Genomic DNA, 26837 nt, shown 5'->3' with positions numbered 1-26837 from the left:
GTCCACAAAGATCTTTCTGAAACAATGTAGAAGTTAACTAAGGAGAGAGTCTATGATTTCTCTTGTGGCTCTGTGGAGGGATGCAGGAAGATACCTGAAATGTAGGTAGTATTTTTATCTTTGGAACTTTTACAGACTCTCAAGAGTGGTTTGCAGCAAAAGCTTTAAGGCAGCATAAAGAATTCTGTTTCTGTTGGTCTCTGAAGATGAAGTACCATTGCTTTCCTTCCTCAGAATGAAAGGAATTGGAAATTACTACTCTACCAATTGACATGTCAGAGGAAGAAGCCCAGCTGGCCAGCTGAGAAGCAACCACATATATCCAACCATTATTCCACCAAGACACGGTTCTGACTACACAAAGAAGTCTGAAGAGGGCAAAGAAAGACTGTGACACCAGCTCTCCCTCAGACGGCAGAGAACCTGCTATACAGGCTCTGAAGACTGCTTTCAGACCAAGCTCTCAATAGGAGTTTCATGCACAGATTCATCTCCCGCGCAGCAGCCTTGCTTATTAAATACAGAAACCCCAAATACAGATTTGCTTTTACCACCAGAGAATAACGTAAAGGGAGGTGTAAGTAAATGAACAAAACAAGGTAAGCATTCTTCAAAATATTTTAAAATTTTCACATGAGAGACACAAAAAGTATTCCCACAGAGGCCACCATCTCACTTCTCCATTTGCAAGGGGACAAAATAAAGTGCTCGTGTTGACTATTAGAAATTCAGAAAAGTAAAATATACACTCATTACTGCACAGATCACCTTTAAAAATTGCAAATGACCTTGCTTTTGTTTCTGAAGATGGACTGTAGTCCAATGGCCATGTTGGTGTAAAATAACCAAATATCGATCGTAATGAAGTAATACAAATTACTTCTAAGACCCAATATGAGTGAGATTGACACAAGCTCTCTCTTTCAGGACCCTAGAGTGAGGAGATTCTACAGGACCATGGAAGGATGAACTCAACTAATATGGACCACTTGAATTCTAGAAACTGAGTTTTATCACTGTCCTCCCTCTGCCAGTGGAGAAATAAAAACCAGAAACACCAAAACCAAAGACATAGCAAACCAGTTTCTGAGAAGAAAACCAATGACTTTCAAAGCCATTCAATGACAGTGCCATCTGACCTCACTGGATAGCTCAATATACCCTTTCTTTTACAGATATAACCGAAGTTGCTTGAATCTTTCAGCTTTCTTTACCGTGTTAGTAACTCTCAAAGTTCCTATGGTTCACCCAGTGTTTCCCGGGGTATACTTTCAATATGATACAAATCCTGATTCCTTCTCAAAAAGAACAAGGTTATCGCATCCACGTTTTTTAAAGATCATTTTTGTACACTGTAGTGTTTACAGTTTACAAAGTCAAAAATAGTGTACCTTGTACAATTCCAGGCAAAGTAGCTAAAAAAACCTAGTAACACTATCCACAGAAAATGACCTCTTCTAACTTCAGTTAGCAAACTTTTTCCTAAGTAGAATACAATTAAGTGTGTGCAAAGCTAGCAGATATAATTACACAATCAACAATTATGTGGTGAAATGGATTGGAAAAATAAAATTAAAACAATAAATGTTAATTTGTATTTGCTAACCATGAATGATATGGCTGCTGCTCTGCAAGTCACAAAATCCTTAAAAAAGAAAAAAAAGTTCTCTTAAAAATTCAGGACTGATATGGGGAAGTGAAATATAAGAAAGTCTATGGAGATGGCATTAATTTGGATCATGAAACAGCTACAATGAAAATTCAAAGCTCTGTACACATGCTCACTGCCCTGGCTTAAAAGGGCCACCAGAATATCTTTGGAATGCACAGTTTAGAAGCAAAAATCAAATTATGGCTGTATTTTCATATGATACGAGTGCACACATTTTCCAAACTGCAATCTTGCGGCAGGAAGACTATTTGAGTCATGTGTGTTTGCACAACTCACAAAATACATATTAAGGAGAGATCTGAAAGAAGGAAGGGGAAAGGCCCTGTATCACTAAAGTGGGAGGTTACTCCTTTAGCAGGATGTGGTTTCAAAACAGGAGCATGACAGTGAACCCAGCACTGCTAGAAGAATCGGAGAGAAAGAGGGGACTACAAGAACCTGCACCAGAGATGCACAGGAGGGCTCCCAGAGCTTGGAGAAGTGGATTATAAACACATAAAGAAAAATTTCAATAAAGCATCAGAACTGAAAGGGTGCCAAGTCAAATTTGAGAGATGCTTTCTGAATTACTTATAAAGACAGAATAGTGCATTAACCTGCAGAAGAGAAAAGATGTATCAATAAGCTGGAAGGGGCAATGGACTTCAAAATATATTCCTGCATCATCATTTCAAACCTCTATAGTTAAGCATATGCAAATCCCACTTCCTCAAATCCCAATTCATTACAGCAAACCCCCTTTTTTAACCAAGAATGATACACGCCTGACCCTACACCAGATCTGCATGAACTGGCAGTATGCTTGAAGGGTTACCAAAATGCATTTTTCTTCCTTATTCCTCAGCCTCTCCTCCAAGAGGTGATCAATACTAATTCCTTTTGCTCTTCTATTTCCACACTTCTTTCAGTCTTTGTCAGCTCAGTATTGTCAATATGCAAAAATACAGCACAGCTTGTTACAGTCTGCTTCCAAAGGGTTGTCTGTAATGAATGAGAACCATACAAGCAGTACTCTTAATAACTGTGTCCACTGCTGACGGTATTTCCTTTCAAACTTCAGAAAGATTTCCTGCCACCTTTGATTTACATTTTGTGCCCGTTTAAAAGCACAGTTACGTTGCAGGCACTGTTCCAGAACATATATCTACATTAATACTGAAATAGCTGACTGGATAATTTAAATTAATTCAGATGTGTGGGTCCTACCAGGTAGTTACTCCTCATGAAAATTTCACAAGACTGCCAGATCCCAAGAGTGAGAAGCAGCAGAAATAAATGCACAACTCATTATGTAACATCATGGAAAAGCTCAAGTAGGGCTGTAGCTTCATGCCATAGGAATTTGGGCAGGAGATTTTTAGAAGCTGGATCAATTCAGTGTCTCTTTTGACACTACAGCCTTAAACCAGATGCAAGAACATTACTACCAGGTGGTGTGCTGTAGCACAGGGAGAAAACCAAGAAGTCTGTGAGCCTCCAGTCGAAGCAGCTCCTCTCAAATCCCAGGGTCTCCAGCAAATTCTCTCAAGTTTTTTCTGCAATTAATGTTCACGAGGCTTCCACACTCTGCCTATAACTGGCAGTAAAGACAAGTTTACTAGTAGGGAAAAAATAAAATAAAAAATAAAAAAAACACCCAACAGCACAGAGAAATAAATTCAGCTTTGGTATGTGGAAGCACAGTTCCACGAGCTACCATGGGAAGGAGTTGCAGCCCTTTCAGCCAGCACTGAGCCTGACAATTCTCCTCTACTGACAAAGTTCATTCTGCAAGTTACAGACCAAGTAATCGTTTCAGATCAGATGCAATTAATAAGCAAATTCAGGTGCCCAGAATCCAACACTGCTGAAATTTTCCTCTGAAACACAACACCAAACACAATGCCATGGACTCCTCTGCTCTCCCCTACAGTGTACAGGGCTGAAGAACCTCAGACTGGGTATCCAAAACAGCTATCTGATCCAACAGAACAAAGAATCATCATGAAAACTGAAGTGACCTCAGGAGATCAGATAGTCCATGTCCTTCAGCCTCAAAGCATGTGCAGTTACATCAGGTTGCCAGGGGTTTGTCCAATATGGTGTCCAATAATGGAAATACCACTATCTCTCTGGACATCATGTTTCAGTGTCTGATCACCCTTATGATGAAGAATTTCCTGGTGTCTGCTTGGGGTTTATCATGGTCCGTTACTTGAGCCTGCTGCCTCTCACCCTACCACTATGCACCTCTGAGAAGAGTTTGGCCCCATCCATCTTCTCTACACCCTCCCATTAGGTAGCAGACATCTCACGACAGAAAAGATGGTATCAAGCTAGTTATATTTAACTAGGAACTGCCTACAATTCACCCACAGGGAAATACTGGAGACAGGACACTTTACCCCTGACTTTCAAGAGCTTCAGTAACTTGGAGACATGGGATCCACAGTACTGCTCCCTCCTCCAGAAAAGATGTCCATATCCCCACCTTTAGAAGATTGGCAAGTAGAACTGGTTTGCGTAAGACGCAGCTAGGTGAGAAAGAAGGGGTGAGCTTTGATTTTATTCAAGTCTTTTGAGTGGAAGCCTTACACTGGGAATGAAAGACATGAATCCAAATCCTCCTTCTGCTTGCTCAAACTCAGGTCTGTAGTGTATTCCCTTGGCGGGGGGAGCTACTGCCCAGCGGAAGCTTATTCCAGACACGAGTAATCTCCATCACTCTTGCCCTGCCCAGGAACTTGGCAGGGAACATTTCAGGAGGGACCAAGGCCTGGGGTTAGCAGCAGCAAGGAGGAAGCTGCTCCTGCACTGGTCCCGCTCTTCAAGGCAGAAAGAACAAATGTACATCGCAAAATGCAATGAGGTGCAGAGACGACTGAGCTTGTGGAGAGCTGAGCCAGTGAATATAGATAGCATGGTACAGCTCAGCAAGGGCCTCACCAGCTTCGCAGAGGAACTGTGTGAATGTGGAGTTAGCATAGCAGGATACTGAATGAAATCAGCTCTGCCAAGCGGGCCAATATGGCTAGACTATGTCTCCGTACAAGTAAAAATCCATGCGCTGCTGTGCCCTATGGATTTCCTGATTTAATCTCTACTCGCCTCAGCATCGCTGGCTCCGCTCCGTTTCATATCGCACACATTTCTGGGAACAAAAAGTAAGCCTGCACTTGTGAAGAGACCAGTGTTTCTGAATATGTGTTGGGCTTCCTCCGAGTACCTACCAGTTCCAACTGTGCAACCGACCTCAGGCACAGGAATGCTTCGATTCTGAAAATATATAGGTGTGAACTCAGCACTGGCCTGCTTAACCCTATTGATACTGAGACAGATCTTAGCATGCGCAGATACAGCTCAACATGCTCAGGAAACTTTAAAGCTGTAACAGTGATGCATCTGTAATGAGGAGAGAGTTGAGGCACGCAATTTTGGATTTGGAAGTCAGATACTGCTTGACATGCAGAAGTTGTCTTGTACACTTAGCTTTAGTCTGTGGCCTGGTAGCGAGAGATCAGGCTTCAGATGATGTTTTGTAGAGTTACTCTTGATGTACATACTTGGAAGAGAAAAGGATGCAGCAAACAAACCAGAAAACTGGTACAGGTCCTGAAAAGGACCAGATATCATGTCTTCCTTCTACTCTTAGATGTATTAACTTCTCTGTTCAGACTTTTCAAATTGGTATGCCACATCATTTTAGAATTTAGCCAAAATTGGTATTCAAGCCTTTTTTTTTAATTGCATGTACACAGATCACATTGATTTGGAAGGTACGATGATTGTGCAGTAAACATGTGTGGAGTCTAAAATCTTCAAATCAAGATGTGATCGGTGCTAAACACCCTATGCACACCAAGGAAGTACCAGTCCTGAGAAACTGATTTGTTTGTTCCTCTCCAGCTAAAGGTCTGAGTTGGAAAGCACTACATCTTCAGATGGGAAGAGTGTTTGGGACCCTATTTAAAAATACATATATTAACAGCTATTTCTGCAGCACGATCTGCATTCCCTGATGTGTTAGTTACCTTCCATACATTCATAGCAAGATGCAGTTCACAGCCCCATGTGTTAAAAGTAAGGGCAATAATGTCATGCAGATTTTGAAGTGTATTACTACCATAAAAGAAGAAGAGACTACAATACTTTGAAAACCAAGCCATTACACGTTGATTTTCAAACCCTATAACATGTATCTGAAGAACCCAGTGACCCACGGTCCTATTAGGGAGACAGCTTTTTTCTCCTATCTGAATCCCGAAGAAGATAAAGTCATTATGTAGGATGATTGGAATAATGATGCAAGGATAACACTCAGACTTAAGTATTTCCAGACACATTTTCCCTGTTTGGCAGGAAACTTGTTTTGTAAGACACAGAATTGTCCTAATATAACAGCATAGCAACTGCAACTTAGAACAAGTCGGTTAATGGACTCTTAGGAGACTTTTGCTGTAGAACAGCATTTAGACGCATGTATTTAAAAAACAGGTGGATAATCCAAATGTTCAGTTACTAGGACACTAACAGTTATGTCCATGGCAATTTTGTTTCTGTTCTTTAAACAAATCATCACTTGCAAGCACTAATGTTAAAACCAGAAAGCCACTCTAGTACACAGTGGCTATAAATGCCAAATCAATTTTCAGCAGATAATAAAGTCCATGTTTTACAATCAGCAATGCACTGTTTTACTACCCAAAATGTAAGCTAATAATATATAGCTCTGCTAAATGGAAAATGCAGATATGCTGTTAAGAAACGGGCTGGCTGTGAGATGATGGATCATTTCTGCTGGGACCTTCTTAAAGCTATGTGCAAATGTTTTGAAAATATCACATGATGTGGCCATGTGTTAAAAATTACAGCCAGTTAAGTTCTCTGCTAAGAAAAATATGTGGGCAATTTATGAAATGCACTCCAGGATGGAGATATCTTAAGTAAAACCAGATTTTGAAAACAAACCCATTTTTTTTGAAACATGAACTTAAAAAAAAAAAAAGTTGCAGCCACATCTGGAGAGCAGAAGTAAAGAAAGGGTGGTCTGACCTAATACCAGGCCATCTTCTGAAAGAGCAGCATTATTTCTGAGCTACAATGACTGTGATCACTGATTGTCCTTTTAAGGAAACCATGCTGAATACTGCCATGGGCAATAATAAAGCATTTTGTAGGCCAACATCTGTTCTTTGAAAGTACTATAAAATGACTGATAGATTTGTAATGTTTCATAAATAAAGTCCGGAATAAACAGCTCAAAAAAAAAAAAAAAAAAAAAAAGCCACACCACATTCACGGTAATCAGACAAACCTGTGTATGTTATTAGACCTGAACACTCGGTATCAATTATTTAGAGATAAACACTTCCTAGAGTTCACTACACAGAATGACAAAACTGTTAACTTTGTTACTGCAAGCTGCATGTTAACAGGATTATCTTCCTAGAGACTTTGCTTAGAGTTGCAGTAGTGCCTTAACAGAGGTCTGAATTGCTTTTACAGCCTTTCATTAGCAAGCCTTGCTGCTGTCACTTTGCCCTGACAGGATAGTGAGGAGGTGAGTGGCCAGTCGCAATTGTAACAGTAGGAGCAGTTCATCTTTAAAGGGCAAATTTAGTTTGTGTAACTGTTATCATTACACATAAAGCAGAATCCATTCTTATTACTTCCTGTTCTTTCCCCAAAAGGACTTCAGATGTCAGAATCACTGAAGGGATGCTTCTGAAATCAAGACTTCACACATATACAAAAGGCACTGACATAATATCAGATTACATAAAAATACACGTCCTTTTAATCTCCTGTACATAATGTGCTTACTTTTAAAATACAAAATCTGCCCCAGATGGCTAATAATGCCCATTTGAAAAAACCAAACACCAAATATTAAAGGGCTAAAATATGCTGTGAACAGATTGAGAGGCAGTTCATCCTAGAGGAGAGTAAAAAAGTGCAGATGGGTGTCAAAAATAGCCAAGTGTCAGATCTGTTCAAGTATCTCCATTCTGGCACATGCTCCCAGTCACAGCTGTTAGTGTATTCTCTGTATCCAAGTGCAAGGTTTTCTAACACTCCGAGCTGACATTAAAACACACTTCTTGCTTGCTACTGCTTTAAGAGAATGCTGGAAATTAAAGATTTATTTAATGGTAAAGCTTAACGAGTATTGATAAGGATATACATACTCGAGTGCAGTGCATGCCATTTTGATTAAAGATGCATGAAATTTTAACCAGCAGGTAGATTAAGTAATTTAAATGCCAAAGGCTTAATAGGTTTTCAAAAACCTCCACTCTAGGCATTCCAACAGTTTGCCAATAGCCCCAAATAATGCACAGAGGGATCAAAGCTAGTAAGATTGTGTCGTTTTAGTACATTTAAATATCTTAATAAAATACACCAATAGTAAAGTGCATGAGAAGATGAGTTTCATACAAACATAAGGGAAATGTCAGTGGCTTCAAATTATGCAGAATGCACAGTTCTCCAAATTAATGAATTACCGTGGTATTTCTAATGAAGACCACGTTCCCAGGAATGTAATGCATACAAATCAAATTTGGCGTCTAAAGGGTTAAATTGACCTTTCATAGTCCTCAGTTGTTATCTATGCAAATTAATTTGCCCATATTTCAACCATATAAATCCTCTTAGCTTGTGCTTTGAGCAAACAGAGCCCACTTTCTTGTTACAACCAGAGGATCAGCAAACATACCAGCAGTGGGGTATGACCGTGTATAAAAATCCTAAAAGGAAAACATTCTTCCAACAACTGGCAATACCTACATGCAACTGTGGTTGCAGCAAACTGGCAGATACTGTTTCAAAACACCATCTGCGAGGTGTACAGACTCTCTGTGATCAAGCGTAGCCTCTTCTGCCTGTCCTACCCAAATAATCCACAAGAACCAGCCAGCTGTAGGATCTCTAGCCCTGTCTTTTTTTATCCAGACACACAGGCTGCTATAATCAGGCACATGGCTTTCTTCAGTCCTTCCCAAAGGGGAAAAAAACAAACACACCAAATTCAATCCACTTGGTCGTGGTCAAGCATCTCACAAAACCCCTCAGACAAATCACCCTGCATAGAAGCACCGTTTTCATTGGCAATAACACTTATCAATTAGACAAGTGATCGTAAGATCCAAGGATAATATTTTCTTGAGGAAACCAACCTATAAAAATTTCCAGCTCCATAGCAGTCCCTGTAATGCAGCAGATTTTTTTATTGTTTTATTTTGAATCAACATATTTCAGTGATCTGCCTGGTGACAGTTAAGGACTACGGTTTAGGACAATGCTGCAATAATTTGTTTTATAAATCTCCCTCACTTCTTTAACATAAACAGCTTTTCAGAGAGATAATTTCAGCTGATGGGTGAACCGATCAAATGTTTGCAGATTCAAGGTACAGCTGGCAGTCATGAAAGCCAGCCTGAAGCTGTATTTCTCTTCAAAAAAATGATCCCCCGTGCAGAGACCTGCACCCACAAAGCGGGTGACTTTCTGCTATTTCTATTCCTTTTCACTGAAACATCCAGTCCTGCTGTAAGTATCATCTCTGGCAGTTCCCTTGCACAAATTCCCCTCCCCCAAACATATACACAACAGAATTAGCATCCACGATCGCTCTGTACCCGTATCAGCTTGCAAATCACCCTCTATATTAAAAGACAGAAAAAAAACCAAGAACAAGAAGGGAAAAAATACCATCAAAAAAAACAATTAGCGTTTCCTCATTTAAAACCAAAAGAGCTGCAATAATTTCAACTCACCAGGCATCCTTGGATAAAATATACCACACTGTAAATGGCTCTCTCCTAAAAGCAAGCTTATTTAGGGCTCAGTGCCTCCTGTTCTGGAATGAACAGAGAGAAGCGAGGAGGGCCATCAGAACTGGCTGTGGCAGCGTAGCTGGAGGCAGGATGCTGGGCGCGTGCGTTTGCCAGGCAAAGACAGATGGAGAGCTGACACTCTGTATTGCACTTGGAGCAGAAATGTGAATGATGACAGGAGCACATGTGGCCTTGAACCCAGCCCTGTCTCTTCAGGCAGAACAATGACAGGGATGTGTGTGCAAATTATCACAACCCCGGCTCCCCTCAGCTGACTCCTTTTACTCTACCTTTCACACCAAGTTCCAGATGACCAAAGAATAGAAACTAAAATGCAGAGTGATAAGCCAAACACTGAATTATTCATTTTTTCTTTAAAAGTTAACCCTTTCTTCTGCTGACAACAATTAAAGAGAAACACATCGCTTTGAATCAGCTCTCCTCCAAAAGTGGAAACAAATTCATTCTTTATTTTAACAGCCATAATTTTGCACTCCATAGGACCACGTTTGTTTATTTAGCTGGAAATTCAAAACGTGCACAAGGATATATGAGAGTCCCCCCTCCTCTTCCTCCCCTCCCCACACTTTTGTCATTATTATGCCGTTTTACTATAGCGAACAAAGTATCAAAATCATTCCCTTTCTCAGATTCCCAGTAGTATGTGTAAAATAGAACACACTTAGAAAGCAGACCACTTTTATTTTACTATAGTGCTTTTAACCCCCTGGGATTCCTGCATTGATATGTTCCAAACATTCGCAGCTTACTCTCCTTTACCTTGCTTGGTGATCCATGGGGGATGAAAACAAAATCTTCCCTGTAAAGCTTTTTCAAGAGCTGAACAATCATGTCCTCCCAATTTCTGATTTTGCACACCCCTTAAATGTTTATCCTTCACATGAATAACGTATGCCTGGCTAGGTTCAATGCACTCTTCCCTATTAAGCTTTAATGGACACCATGATACATAAAACTACAAGTCTTTGTTATAGTGCTTTATCTAAAGCTGGCTATTTTCTTCTCAGCAGTCCCTCTTTAGTCCTTTGTAAAACATCTTTGCCTCTTAGGAGAAACATACGCCTGACTTGCATGCCTTCTGTAGTACACATAGCCTTGCACAAAATTCCAGGCACAAGGGGAAAAAAATCTTTTTTTAAAATTCTCCTCCCATTTAGCACTTGCAAAAGCTTCTCCCTTTAGTAACGAGTTATTTCTCCAGCAATTAGTTCGCAGATCCTGGTTCTGACTTTGCCTTTGTAGTATAGGTTTAAACTCGTACAGAAAGGCAGCGATTCTCAAGTCAGATCTTCAGGAGCTGCATTCTTGTCAGTGCACGACTAATCATTTTGTACTTATTTATGCATCTCCCTGATTTTGTGTTATGCCATCTTCTGCCTCTACTACACAGCAACAACTCTGCTTTCAGGTCTTCCTCTTCCTTCCTCTAGCTGCCACAGAGCCTGATAAAGATCTATTTAGGAAAAGGACACACATGTGAAATTAAGCAAAAAATAACAACCCTTCCAATATCCAGACTGAACTCATGAATATTTCTCATTTAAAGCAAATCAATCACTTCATTTACTGATATTTCCACAATAACTTTTTAATGCTAAGTGCCACCCTTAAGCTTCATTTAAAAAGGAGAGACTCCAAACACCGGAGTGCCAAATTCAAGACAGTCAAAGAAGCAAAGGAGCCCCAGTAAAGCACCCTGGCACTAACAATCTAACACTGCTGCTACCTGAGGCGCACCTACATCAAATACCTACCGTAATGAAGTTCTCTATAATGGATTTTTGACTGCCAGAGTGCCCAAGAGAAACACCGAAACACGAAAACATTTTCATGACAGACTGCTTTCATGAAGGGGGGAAAAGTAGAGGGGGGAAAGGGAGAGAAGCAAGGGAAAGGGAGACAAAGTCTGCACCACTGAGGCCCTGAAAGAATTTACCATTCTTTTTGTTTTATTATTTGATGCACTATTAAAACCAGTCAGTTAGTATTGTATTTGCTGTGTTGTTTTTTCTTTTTTAATGCTGTAGTCTATATGAAAGGAAAAACATTTTCACAGTTGGAAATGCAACCTTTCATCAACATAGATGCAGCCTGAATCAGCTTCAGAGTAGAAAGTAGCGTGTCAAAGGTATGACGCATTTTAATAAAACCTAACAATATTCACTCCTAAAAGAAGGTCTTAATATCAGTACATTGTAAATCCAGAGACCACGGTTCACGAAATTGAACTTCCATATGCTGTGTGATTATGCATCTTTTTTCTGTGTGTAAAAAGCCTTTTTAAGCTGTTATCTGACTACAGTAATTGCCACTTAAATTGATCCACGTCAACAAAACCTGGATCCCTGGAGATTCTCACCTAGAAGTCTGCTCATGGAAGGGGCTAACAGAATGCCTGTGCATCTGAGACTACTTCAGCATTTTCTCAAGCAGCCAGCTGCATGAATAGTTTTCCCCTCTCATTATTTAATACACTGAGGCAGGCTGCAACCCATTTGGCAGTCCTCCCTGAATAAATATCTGTGGATATTTATTCCCTTTCCCCACCCTACCCCATTTTTAATTCAGTCACTTAATGCTTGTCCTAACAGTTTTAGCACCAGGTCTGAAATTTTAGCAGGCCAAGCAAAGGTGGACAGCCCATTCTGTAAAACGGTTCTCTTCTTGGTGAAGAAAGTGGTTTTAACATAGGAACAATTCTGCTCTATCACAAGAGTTGGTATTATGTGCAATCCACAAAACCAAAGGGATACAAAGAGAGTAAAAAATCCAGAAGATAATCTTCAGCCAGTTTCTTTATGGTGCACATTATGCTACACCTTCCTGGATGGGAATCAGCTCCTTCTTTGACAATCATTCAAAACACTTAACAAAATAATTTTAAATAATCCCCTACAACTCTTGAATTTGAAAATGGGTAAAGAAGGCAAAACAATCCCCATAATCATATAGTTGGAAGGGGGGGAAAGAAGATTTTTATGCAGTGGATGATATAAGGTCTGTAAGACATGGATCTGATGGAAAAAAAGAAATTCCAGATGATCACCATTTAAAGATACAGAGATTGCCTTTTGTGCAAATCTAGCTTAATAACAGGGACTGGAACTCCACTGAAATGCATCTGTAGTTAATGAAAGCTCTCTATTAACAGTGAAGGAAGAATTTAACTCAAAGCTTTTCTGTAGGACTTCTCAACTTCCCGCTCTACTTATAGCAGACTGTTGTGATACATTGTGACTTCACACAGTGGGTATTAAGTGAGTTAATTCAAAGGAGCTGAAACCTCATTGATCCTAATTGAAAGCAATACACCCAACCAAATAGTTTTCTACCCCATCTGCTCTGGCCTGCCACCAGCTATTCAATACAAGAGAATTAATAGTTTCAGATATTCTAACAGACCCAATAAAAGCACTCATTTAAGCAGGACTGCATTAACAAAGTGAAAAACCAAGGGCAAAATGGGTTCAAATGGAGCATTTTACTCCTAGTTGGCTTTAACAAAGCTGAATAATGCTTATTCTGACTTTTTATGTGCAAGACTTGATAAACTGAATGAGAAGGCACTCAATGATCAGTCAACGAGCATTGATGAATGGTCATTAGGACCCCCCCAATCTCAGGGAAGGCCATTCCACAAAGTGGCACACCAGCTTGAAAGGGCGGACTCACTAATGTCCAGATCTCCCTGCTTGCTTGTTCCACTTTCACTTTCAGACCACTGGCCACCAAATGAGGCTGACATATTGGAAAATAATCTTTTATGGGCGAATGGTAAATAAAAATGGAGGCATTAGCTGGGCTTTCAAATTCAAATCTGGTAGTTTTGTCAGCCCCCAAACGTTTTGATTTTCCACCCAGCTGGAAGCTATTAGTGTTTTCTTAAGGCATCCCACTGACGGGGCAAACCCACCTAATGTGTGAGCTGTAGAGCTGATGGAGGCGGGGAGGGGGGGCGGGGGAAGCAGGGGATGACCACTTCTGGATGCTTTCTGAACTTTACTCAGTTGACTGTCCAACCAAAGTACAGTGTAGGCAATACCTTCAGGAGAAGTTCACTAGTTTCTTCCTACCCAGTATCTCTTGTCGCTTGGTGCGACAGTAGTCACCTAGGCCTGTAACGGGTACCCTCAGTATGACTTTTTCCATGACATTGTACCTAGCCTCCCTTGTTTTTACTGCACTACCACAAAAGAGCTCAAGCTATTCAAGAAAGGCACTTGTTTCTAAACTTCTAATTCTTTGCTTGGAAACGGACTTAAAATATTCCAATAAGATACATGCTTATCTGTTGACAGTAGCTCTTAATGCATGCAACACAAAACATTTGCCAGATAACACTAAACATTTCCCTAAGCATTTCCTTATTGGCAAGGCTTTCTGGACTTCTGAAAAAAGACAAATGGGACCCTTAAAACATACATAGCTCTGTGAAATGCAGACTAATTGAGATTACCTACACAAATACTCAATAGCTGAAAGCTAGTCACCAAGCTAGGAAGAAAATATTCTTGGTTATCTAAGAGAAACTGTTCATCATGTTACCTCTATTACTGGATTAAATTCATTGGAGGTGAGAAAGCATTCATCTGTTTTTTCAGTTAAGAAAACTGAATAGTCATACTATTTCAATAGGATAATCAGAAACTAGTCCTCTGAAGAGGATTTCAAATCATCTGCTAAGAAAAGGCAACTTTGGCGATGGGTCAGACTTAGCAACTTGGAATAAAAAAAAATAAAATAAATCATCCTTGTTGTACATTGCCAGAAATCCCAGTGGCATTTCAGGAGTATTTCAGGTTTCAAAATTATGAAAATATACATAAAGACCTACTGTAGGAGAACAGTTCCCCCAAAAATTAACTGACTCAGAATGGGAGGCCCAACATGTAGGCTTCAGGTCTTAAAGAATGCAAACTCTTTTGCTCTATATATACATTTTATTAAGAACACTCACGTGGACAAACTCACATATATGTACCTGTTTTGGTGTCTATTTCTTTCACTTGATCTGGTCTAAACCAAGTTCTGTCTTGCATTTTTATTAAATACAGTGTTTTCTATAGTGTGGGCAAAGTAAATTAGAATTCACTGTTAATTTCCATCATCATACAGATTCAAAGGAAATTACCACACTATCTGAGCATAGACATCACTGAAGCACTTTAGAAAATTTGATATCGATTTGATATTATTTCTAAAAGGACATAAGAAAATACCAAAGATGCTGTTTCACTGACAGGAGAAAGAATACATTCAGTGTGACCTGGAGAAGCCTGAACAAGAATATCTGGTCCTGCTGAACTAGGGTCATATTTTAAGATCCAAAAAGGAAAGAAAAGAAGAAGGAAAAAAGGTTTCAAGCTATCAGTTGCTTTTTGACTTGACACTCAAGTGTTTGCTCATTTAACATGGGTAGGGAAACTCCTCCTGCTGTAGTATATTAACCCTAGTTTTGACCTCTAATCGATGTCTTTTCAATGCATAGGATTTTCATAATAAAGATAATGTGAGAGCATATTTGTGTGAAAGCGTATCTACCACTAGCCATAAATTCGAGTCTTGCATTTTTCTTTGTAACATGTCAATATTTGTGACACTAACTAAACATATTTTATTCATTTGACAAGGACTGTTACATCATATTGAAAACTTTTGTTTCAATGTCACCACCTCCCCGTTTTGACTGATGGCGAGTTAGTTTTGTTAAAACGCAAGGGGTGATAGCGTATGCTCCAGTGAACTTTCCCTCCTCTCAGCACCAGAGACAAAAACCTGCAGCTCTGCTCTGTGCTGGCAGCCATCTGGCCAGCTTTCTCTCAATGCCTGCCCCACACCACACTGCAGGCAAAATTTCAGGGCTCTAGAGCTCTGTGGAGCTATTCATGACATACCAATTTCACATTTTCTGCTTGTACGCTTGCAACAATAAATGCTAATGAGGACTATGAATGACATTTTTAAAGACAATAAAAAGGTCTCCAAATCCCTTGCATATGGAGACACTATTTTCTAAACTTCACCTTCTGTTAGGGAGCCATTACACTCTAAAGGAAAAAAATAACCTAAGGAGAACAATGAGATGATCAAAGCATAACCGAGTCCTTACGAGTTCCAAAGAAAACAATGCTTGCAAAGCTAGCTTAATGACAGACAGATTTTATGCTGATGTACAGCGGTAACACTTAAGCATAGTAACTTTTTTTTTTTTATAGTACTGCTACTTCTCATCGGGGGGCTCAAAAATTAAGGGGAGAAGCCATAGCAAACCCTCACTTTCACTGACCACATATAACCCCAACAAGCCATAGATTTGTACTTTGTAATTATTAAACTCTAGACGAGTCCAAGAGTAAACTGTTATCATTAATTGATTTGGAACGCTACACTTTAATAGAGATTACTGTACTGACCGACTGTGGCCAAGAGAAATATCAAATTTCAATCTTTTCCCAAATCTGCCTTTTGCAATGCTATTGCTACTCAAAACAAAACGAAACAAAACAAACAAAAAAAAAGCCTTTACTTTTGGTACTGACTTTTATATTTAATTAAAGACAGCTTCCTGTTATTAGCACGGATTAAAAACACTTTCAGGAAAATCCACCAGGTGGAGCAAATACACAGCAATACAAAACATTTATTTATGCTCCTGCCATTTTCAAAAGGGAAAACATGTTTTATATGGAAATACTCTTACCTCTTGACCTCCCTTCTTCACCCTTTTGTCATATATTGATCAATTTGTACTTATTTACTACATTTATAATGGTACAAAAGCTTTGTTCAGAGAGGCCTTCTTACAAAGTTATTGTTCCTGATGAGTATCAATATGAATTTTCAACCCACAATAGTCATCAGATATATAAAGGAAATTAAAGAATAGTAGTATTCAACATATACGTGTGTGTGTGCGTTGTGTGTGCGTGTGCATATTCAACAATATAATGATAATGTTGCTCTTGTAAAACAAACCAACAAGCATTCAGAAAATAAAGCTTAGTCTTGCATAAGGCTGCAAAATCTTCACACTGGCCTCCAAGACAATGGGCTGGAAACCCAGCCCCATTCTCTATGCCTTGTTATGTGTTTATACACATAGTAGTGCCAGTAACATCACAGCAGTGCCACTGTATGGTATGCTGGTGTTTACTATTAATGCCTTTATTTTAGCATGACATCCACCAACTACTGAGTAATTTCAAGAATGCAGTGAATGGGGCCTGTAAATAAATATTTGAGCATACCTAGGACAGCTAAGCATTATTTCTCCATTTAAATTATTTGCTTTCCAGAGCCAGGTGAGAAAGCCACCACCTCATCAAGTATTTTAACTTTGCCTGATGAATGAAAAGGTCTAATGGCACAGAGGCAGGGGGGCTCTTTTTTACGTGAAGAGAACTAAGTCCTAACAGAAAAGTGGTTATGGATGAGTCTTCTCACAGTTATAATAGGACAACCCACTGGCAGACCCTGTAATTGCTAAAATGGCAAAGCACCATTACGAAGTGAACTGCTCTAATGCAGCTCAGCATCTGGAAACACAGCAGAAACAGTACACAGACTCATTCAACCCTTGATGATGGAAAAGCATTATCGTTTGTGAGTGACAAACGGAAGGTACTGGTTTTAGTCAAAGAAACCTTTTTCTTTCTATTGTTTCCTTACTTACACCTTCCATCATGTTTTTCTCTCACTTTTCTGTTCAGTGCCCTCTGTCTTCTCTCTGGCATCACATCTACTCCTACCTTCTTGATTCTGGGCCACCTCCTCACTCTGTTACACATCTCCCATCTCCAGTCCACTGCATGACCAGTCTCTGCTCCTGCTGCCTTGGACATCCATCCTCTCCCACCTCTGCTAGCCCTGAAAGCTAGAAGTTCCAGAATTTGAAGCTGTAAGTACTATCATAAAATATTACCCACAATTTAAATGTAAATTAAAGATCAATAACCAACACTGACCTTGAGGGACAAACGCTATGCGGGACAAATGCTATGCCAGTTAGGTTTCCACTACAAAACTGAGCCAGAACGGGATCCACTTAATGTGCAATCAGAGGAGCACATCACACTCCCTGGAAACACAATGTGTTGACATAAGCTTTGTGCTTTTAGTCCAACCCAGACAAATCCCGTCATAGCTAAGGGAAACTAATATACCAAATCTGCTTCTTTAGGAATGGCGAGGAGCTTTGAGGCCTTTAAATATAATTTCATTTTATCTATTTGAGTTGTACTCCACATGGTGCTTCGTTGTAGCCATTCAGAAGAGAAGCAGAAGAATGCAGAGGTGATTATGAAGTGGAATTTCATACCAAGAGCAAATTACACCACTTCACACTTGAACATCTGCAAAGAGCAGCAGTAAGTGTCTGGGCACAATGCAAGGTGCCAGTTTTAATGAAGCTCGAACCAGCTTGGGAAGCGTTACCAACGAGAACTATCCTTAAGCAAGATTGTCACAGCACTGACTTGCAGAGATGCCCAAAATAAATATTTTCTCAAAAAGAATGCTGATTTAAAACCATTATGTCTGAGGCATTTTTGAGGTGGCAACCATGGACTAAAGGCTATCATTTTCTGCCATTTTCAAAGAGGAGCTAGGCACCCAATGGGTGGGAGGAAAGGCAGTGTGGTTACTGTCATCACCGTGCGTCCATGGAGAACTTTCATTTTACTATGCCACTGGTTGAGGTGAGCAATGGTTGGCTAAAGGTCATGGACAGTTCATTAGATTATGAACTCTGCAAAAAACATAAAGGCATGTAAAACACTGGAAGGAGGGACATGACTTCTATGACTTGTAAAGGTTTAACTAACAAATAGCGCTTTCATATAGACACTTAATTCCTTTATGTGTACAAATCCTATAGGAACATGACACTGACCACAATGCATAAGCCATCTTTTTTCCATCCAGTAGATAGAAACAATTCTTATTAAAACTATGGCTTCTTTACAGTACGACAGTTTAAAGATATTTAAAATTACATGTCTAAGTAATTCACTTTTAAAGGCACCTTTACACCAGAGTTAGCCTAAGGAGCTCATAATGAAGAAGGAGGCCTGATTCTAAAGGTGAAGGATCATGTACATACTTAAGAGTTTATTAGATCACGATTATCGATCTGATACACTATAACAGCTCTTTTGTTGCACCATCCCCTGCAAATCCTTCTTAGATGGAGGATTAGTGGCACAATAGATCATAATGTCTCTCTTGGTTCCATTGCATTGTCACTGACTCCTGGCTGCATATGCCCACTGAAGGCTACCTTATTTTAATGAAGGGTCCCCAAAACCCTTCCTGGTAATGTCTGCATGCAAGAAAAAAGGTGTGCCCTTAAAACTGCATTATAAAATTCTCATGACATATTAGCAGGGAAAATATATGTTACTGCTCAAACAATTTCAATCTCACCTACAAGGTACCCAAAACCATCAGCACGTGAAAATGTTCTCCGAGACTGCTGGCACAACCCTAAAGGCTGACCAAAACCCTTCAGTATAAAAGAAAATTAAACCTTAGTTCTTTCAGTTCTCCTTTTCCACTCCTACACCCACAAGCATCTTTCTTTGACCAGCTTCTGCCCACAACAATAAAAGGCCAATGGTCACACGCTATACTCATTTTTGCTGCAAAGTCATACTATGTTCCCTCCCTCTACTACTTGTATCTCGTGATCTTAAGTCTTGCCAGAACTATCAACAGCACTGTGCTATAAACTAGAGCATTAAAATTATCCAAACAGGAGTCATATTCTTCACTTATCACTCAAACAAGAAGCCGTACTTTAATTCTTCACAAATAAAATTAAAAAAAAAAATCAAGACCATTATCTAAGTGAACACTTCAGTATCTTTCAGCTATAATCTTGAGCTTTACATCCCAATGAACACTTTGCATCTGTGGGCCCAAACCTGACCGGTGCACAAAGCCCTGCCTTGTGCACCCGCACTTTCAGCCTGTTGAGGAACCTCAATAAACAGCAGCTACAAGGAACAAGGACTATAATGACCCTATCCCAACATTTTAAAACTGAACACCAAGCTGGACATCTAAGAAAATCACATGAATAATGAGAACAGCAGTTGATAGCTGCTACCACTGTTTTAATGGGCCATGCCAGAACAAACACTGGCTTAGTTTGAATCCATGGGATGAATAAAAATAACGTTGCCAAGCATGCTGAAAATGAAGAACTTAAAATGCCAAGAATGACTATTATGTTAATGATCCACTGCAAAATAACATTTTTCAAAAGTTTATTTGCTGCACAGCACAAACTCCACCTGAAAGAATTTGCTCCTTCAGAAAAATTTTATCTCTGAAAATAAAAAAGGCCAAGCAAGGGGAGAAAGAATAAAGTAGAAGGAAAAGGCAGCAAATTCAGAAGCAAAAGGGTTAACATGTTTTGTTTCAGTCGGTATTATACCAATGCCAGAATTACAAGGGAAAGACTAAAAAGAGACTTTTTTTATTATTATTATTATTATTATTCTTTAAAAGAAAAAAAAAAATCAGGCCTATCTGTCACAGGGTTGTCCGGGCTGGAAGAACTGGCAGGAACCTCAAATTCCTGACCAAACCCTCTTCCACACAATGCCTCCTGAATGGAAGGAACCCAGGCCCGGCAGAGATAGCCTGCTGTCAGGAACCAGCCCTGACGTGTGCGGACAGACAGGGCTGGCCTCGCAGGATGTCAGAGCAGCAAACTGCTGTTCAAGATACTGGGTTTTCACACACTCCCGGCCTGGATGTTTTGCTCTCAGGTAATTAAACAAGGAAACGGGGCTGATGTGTACAAGTCTGACCCCTGCGCCTCGGCTCCACGGTTCTGCATATCAACTTCCGCACGAACTGCCCGGAGCATCAACAGAGTCTTCTACTCCTGCTCTCAGCCTCTCCCGCTCCTGACACCAAGCCCTAAAACAAATCCTCCTGGAAATATCTGCTGCTGCCTACTCCTTTTTATTATTTTTTTAATTATTTTTTTTATTTAAGAAGGGCTAAATTACTTGTCCTCTTCCACACACCTTGCTGCTGTGTCTCATAAAAAGAAAGGAAAAAGGAAAGAATGGGATACTTTTGGGTAGCTGTTCTTCAGCTAGCCATATAAAATATTAAGTATTTCGAGGAAGGGAAGAACAGACAGAAAGATGAGACAAGGGATTCCCAAATTAATGCTTACTTTAAGGTCATTACTCAAAATGAGAAAGCTCCTGAAAAATATTTCCAATTTGTCCACCCAACTGCCAGACATTCACTTATTTGGAAATATAATTGTTCTGATTTAAGCATTATTGAAGAGTCTTTATCTTACAATAGCGAATAAATCACAGAATCATTAGAAAAATAGACACGTATTTTCTCTCTTTTTCCCCCCAGTTTAAGAAACGGGAAAAGGCAAGTATTGCCACCTATATGCAGTGAAAACCCAACACAAGAGTGCTCTATGACTGACCTAGTTTCTACACTCTTTAAAGGCTATTTAAACAAAAATTACTTTTAAAAAAGGTAACACATTCCTACTTCTTTCTGGAAAATCCACAGAATAGAATATTGGCTGAAAACAGAAGAGCCCAGAAGAAAGAGGAGTACAAAAGCATGCCTGCTTGTCAGTGTTCAACACAAAGAACATTAAATGAAAACAACTGGCATGCTGCCAAATTCCTATACAGGCAAAGAGATTCAAATAAATTGATTTCACGCATCACACTGACCTGGGATCAGTGAGCAGTGGTACAATACACTCACTGCTCCATGTGGGGCAAAGCCCATTAACGTTATCAGAGCCACAGCACATTACCAAGGAGGGGGGGGAGAAGGGGCTGGAGTGGGCGTAGAGAGAGAACCCAAACTCTGCAAACTAAGGGGGGGGGGGGGGGCACTCACTTTGAAAAAGGAACTTCAGCTTCAGCTGGAATGCTTGGTTTCAGTTTACTAATAAATATATCATATTGTGAGAGCTCGTCCTCTGCTCACCTCAAAGGTTTCAAAGATCGTATTTCCAAATTAAAATAAATACTAATGTCACACACACACTCCCTTTGCATTCTACTTTTAACACAGTTGTTCCCAAACTCAGTTATTCTCTGTGAATTTCCTCCCTTCTCCATCCGCCAGCATTTTATATAGATTATGGGTTATTTTCTTTGTACTTCAAAAGCTGGATGCTTGCCCAGGATACTCTTACTGGCTCTCAAAGTAAGCTGGAGAAATCGGCCACCACGCTCAACTGGCCCAAATGAACTTGACCTACAGACAAAAATGCCTTATTTGCAAGGCAGCAATGAGCAGGGCCCCGGTCCCCTTTGCAGAGTCACCCAGGCACGCTCCTTCCCTCCAAAACCAGCTCGTTCAGACTTTCACTCTCTTAGGATGTGTGAAGTAACCCCTGTATGCCGTGTAGTCTCTTGTCATCCCAGCTTTGTTTTTCATTAAGATCTCTCATGCTCTAATCAAGAGCAATGCCAGCAAGCCACAGGTGTGCACTACATGAACAGATGAAAATCTGATTGTGAGCTGTGTAATGGCAATTTGCTGTCTATAACACACTCGTCCCCTTTTGCATCTGCTTTATGTTAGAAGGCGGGTTTATTATTTCCATTGTAGTCTTTAAGATACGTAGGTAAGCAAACAATTGTTTTGAAGAAAAAAGGAAACCAAGAAAAGAAGACTCTGCAACAGTAAAACAAAGATGAGGATGCTTGAAATGGATCACATCAGCATAGGTAGTCTAATGCTACAAGAGGCCATTGCTTCAAGTAGACAATAGACTGAAGCACCTTCTATTTTGCCTTTTATTCCATTTTGGTTTCAAATCGCAAGTCAGATATTCTTGGGCACAGCAAAGTCCATATTAAGTTAAGCTGTAAGAGTACCAGCTTCACCTCTAATCACTCATCCAAATTTCAGGATGGAGTGGAGCTTCTTGGCCATTTAAGGCTAAATTTTTTGAACATGTGACATTACAAACTCATACATCAAGATGTATGTACCTTACCCAGCCACCTCAAATCAAGTAAATGTCAAAATGGGAATGCCCAAAGCCCTAACAACTACTAACCACTACTGATCACTCTCTTTTATGAAGAGCTGCTACAAAGCAGTTTTGGATCTTCTTCATCACCAAGGGAAAAAATACAGAATATCATTAACTCTGTAAGTTGTGTTATACAGAGGATGCGTTTGTTTTGGTATAAGGCTACACCAATTGATGCACAGGAAAGGGAATCACTTGGCACACAGCGGCAGAGATGTGCCTGCGCCCAGGTGACACGGGCAGCCTGACCCGCCCAACAGTTAGTTAGTTAACACGTAATGTGCCGTTCCCTCCCCATTTATGAGTATTTCAGTAGTACAACCCGATCATTTGGACCTTATAGAGATGAAATTAATTTTAGTCATGTTAATTCCCTCTTTCTATAAAGATGAACAGTATTAGAAAACATGCCTTTCTCCTAAGTTGTAGGAAATTTCCATTATCTTGCACGTGCTCTGACAGCAATAAACCACAAGCTTCCCATCAGCATGCCAGCACTGCATGCATCAGGCATGAAATCTTTACTTTTACATTTATTTATTTTTTAAATCATTTATGAAGATGCATATGGCAAAAGAAACCAACCAACAACCACCTGTACGGGGTACGCTTGCACTTTGAACAATAGACCGTAGACAGAAAAGAGGAAAATTAGTCAGAAGCTATACACTGCTAAATCAGCAAAATAAAAACCCAAGAAGAAACCCTACTAAGATTATTCATTCTTTTCCAATGCTGCCAGTGTACAGGAAGGTCCCAAAGAAGCATTTACTTGTTTTAAACTGAGTTAGGAACTCAAATTAGAATAGAAATTAATTTTTAATAGGATTTAATTTTTTAAAACTATGTTCATACTGGTGCACAAAACATCAGGCCCGGTCCCTTGCCATGATGCGATATGCTGAGCCTCCTGCTGGCTCTCTCAGCTGTGCTTCACCTCCTCTCCACACCCCAGAGACAGCAGCATGGGCCATGGTGTCCCGCGTGGGGAGACCAGTGAGATGATCAATGCTTGACTGCCTTTAAAACTAACCCGAGCGTGGCCTAGACTACTCAGACACTGTTCATTTTATTTGGTATCCTCTATCAAAGTTATGTCATAGGCAAAATGGTCCAATAGTGAGAAAGTATCAGTGTGGGAAAGCACTTAAAATCAGTGTAGTAGTTTCTTGCCACCTAGACACACCATTTTAGGAGGAAAAAATGTAGTTACAGTAAAGACAGGAATGACAGTCATAGGTTATCTAGAAATTTTGTTCTGTTGTAGCAGATTTACTTTTCCAGTATGGTAAAAATCTTTGCACACAAGCAGCAGAAATTCTCAGTATCTTCTCAACAAAATTTATCACAGATCCCCAATGCAATGAGTTCACCAAAGGCTTCCACTAAATTGCAAACACAACCATTTGGTCCATGTGGATACAACTGTCCCTTAACCTGGTTGCAAACTGTTCCAATTCACAGTTCAAGAAACTGAACTTTATTAATTTCACAGCCCAGCCAAGTAATATTTACCACCACATAAAAAGCACCTATGTCATCAAAAACACAAAAAGACACAGTTAAAATTTTCACATATGTATTTTTAAGGTAAGGAAGATTTTAGAGAAGTCATCATTGACATTTTATTGGCATTGCTGTACTCTTTCTCAGTGATATTAAAATGAAGACACCACACCTTCACTGATTTAGGCAGACTCTTTGGAGGCTGAAGGGAAAGATTTCTTTTTTAATTACAGTTTACAAGGCAAGGTACAGTCATTAAAAATAACTTCTAAAAGGTATGGACATTACAAAATCAAATATTTTTCTGTTCCTTACCTTGACAAAATTCAAAGTTCCCTTTTTTCCGGCAGTCACCTATCACTAAACTCAGTGCTCTCCAAGTGTTTCTTTTGACAGATATCATTCTCCAATCGCTCTGCTAATTTCCTCTTTCCTTTTCTGACTGGGACAGATATTATGTTCACCAGCCCAGAGATCAATCTTTTCTATTGACAACAACAAACGACAGAAAAAAAAAAGAAAAGAAAAAAAAAGAAAGAAAAAAAGAAGAAGCACATATCACAGCCAGTTTGAAGCACCACACCCCTTCATTTGCATGATAATAGCAGTATTTTAAATAAAAAGGGAAGACCAAAATGCTATCATTCTAAATCAATTACCCACATTTTCTTACTTAATATAAGGCAGTACTTTAAAACTGTATTAATTCTTCGACAAAGGCTGTTTCATAAGTTGCTCATTTAAAACAGTTGACATATAGAGGGCAACAAACTAAGGGCAGCCTGTACTCTACTATGAAAAAAATCTATTAGCTAATTCTGTAAAAACGCTTGGTGTAAAATATATTCATATAACATAAAGTATTACATACTTTACCTGGTTCAACAGAAGCTCTAGAGAATCATTTATTAAACGATCACGGTTACTAAAAATAGAGACCTTGCAATTATACATTGCTATACTAATTTGGGTTTGTAAGTCATAACAGCAAACACATTTAAACAAAGGGAGATCAAAAAGCTACTGATAGGTTTACAAATCATCCTCCCACTTTTGAAAAGGCAGTTTCCCACCCACTCCAACACCTACAAACACTGTTTATTTGGGTTACACAAATACTTTGTCATTCCTGTGAGTCTGTATTACAGTGCTGACAGTTTTTTCAAGACATTAATATGCTTTTCAGGGGGTTGCAATTACATCAAGGCAGAAAGATTTCAAGGGCCAGACACACACAGTTATGCACATGCTTCAATCTGCATCCACTATTCAGGTATTTCAGGACATGAAGTTAAGCATGCATAAGGATCTGGTCGCAGCTGCATGCATCTAACCTAGAACCCAGCCTCAACCCTCTCCTGCACTAGATCCTACTGCAAAAAAAAATTGTATCGCCCGAGGGCATTTGCAAAAGATGGCATTTTGTGTTTGTGCTACAATTTGCAATCCTTCCCACAAACAAGCACACTCCTCAAATCAAAACAAACCTTCCTAAGTTAAGTTTAGGTTACAGAACAAAGGAGGTCACCACTTGAAGTCCTTTCCCATGGTCGCGGTGCGATGTTTCTCGCAGCCCTGACACAAGCCAAAATTCTATTGATTTCAGTGATGACAGGCGTGTAAGGACTGCAGGACTCTACCCAGGATTTGGGAACTGTGAAGCTTTCAATATGACACTATTGCCTTTGGCATTTGGAAAATAATCTCCAAAATGTGGTTAGGACTCCTCAACTTGGGTGCAATAACTACTTTTCTAAAGTTATTTTTATTTTGTATGAAATTCTCTAGTTGTCGCCATGCTCCTACACAGGCAATAAATTTACCTTTCAGCGCTACCTTATCATGAATTGTGTATTTTTCAATTGTCCAGCCTTTTGCGTAACACTTTACATTTCCATAAATGCACACAACATTCCCTAAATTGTTGTTATTGTTTGATCTGATTTTTATGGCCATAAACACATATTCTACCAAAACCAAAAAATCCTTCATTAACCAAGTAGCCTTATTAATTTCACTGAGATCATTTAAACATGAAGTTTTCTACTGAGTAATGATAACACAGTCTGGATGAATTATGGACTTACAGTGGAACATCAAATTTACATTGTATTTTGGGATTCAGAATTACACACAGCAGCCATCTGTAAAGATGTATTAATATTTTGCTAACCTTTACTGATTTGGCCACTAGAAATAATTACGATCAAATACGCTAAATTATGTAACATATAACAATTCAATATTTGTTGTCTGCTGAACAGCATACTCCTTTTTCATGGCTGGTAAAAGATTTTTAAACCTCTTACTGTAAGAAAAAAGTTCTTTAAAAAGTACCCATCTGTTGTCTACTTTACAACGAAGACATCACTTTAACTTACTGCTCTTCCTTTGTTTCAGCCCTACGTTCATTTTCTTTATATGCCACATTTTCCAAACTGATGGATGCATTCTGCTATACCCATTCTACATTAATATCCTTTTTTAAATTTATTTTTGCATCCTGAATTGTAAACTGCTGCTGTTGTTCCAATGTACATGCACAATTGTCTAAAGTCTGAGCTTCACTGAAAGTAGAATGCCTCAAACAATTTGTAGTCTTACAAGAGTGTTATAAAAAAGGATCAACATGTTGTATTACCATGGAAATTTTGAAAAACATACTTTCCCAAACAAATATTACTTTTTCTCAATGGTATGAAGTAATGAAAACCACATGTGTAAATCTGCGATCCGTGCAGTAGTTCAAGCTGCAGCTAATAGAAAATACAGA

The 26837-nt window shown here is 39.4% G+C and overlaps 1 protein-coding gene across 8 annotated transcripts in view; it reads right to left on the bottom strand.

Annotated features, from left to right (window-relative positions):
- Positions 1–26837, bottom strand: part of RUNX1T1 (RUNX1 partner transcriptional co-repressor 1) — a 116194-nt gene that overhangs the window by 71323 nt on the left and 18034 nt on the right. For 3 of the 8 annotated variants that reach the window (XR_008731398.1, XM_014285158.3, XM_005445399.4), the window contains exon 2: positions 24380–24549. The exons of 3 other annotated variants lie outside the window; for them this stretch is intronic. Coding sequence is in view for 3 of the 5 variants with exons in the window: in XM_014285158.3 (XP_014140633.1) it covers positions 24380–24467 (88 nt within the window). In the remaining 2 variants the exon portion in view is untranslated. Of the gene's footprint in view, positions 1–9429; positions 9729–17258; positions 17379–24379; positions 24550–26837 lie in introns of those variants that run through there. 2 more of the 8 variants (XM_027814212.2, XM_027814211.2) reach the window with 2 other exon arrangements.

This window comes from Falco cherrug, chromosome 3 (genome assembly GCF_023634085.1).
Source record: "Falco cherrug isolate bFalChe1 chromosome 3, bFalChe1.pri, whole genome shotgun sequence".
NCBI classification, from domain to species: Eukaryota; Metazoa; Chordata; class Aves; order Falconiformes; family Falconidae; genus Falco; species Falco cherrug.
The sequence above is the reverse complement of the archived record's forward strand: the minus strand, read 5'-3'. Positions and strand labels throughout refer to the sequence as shown.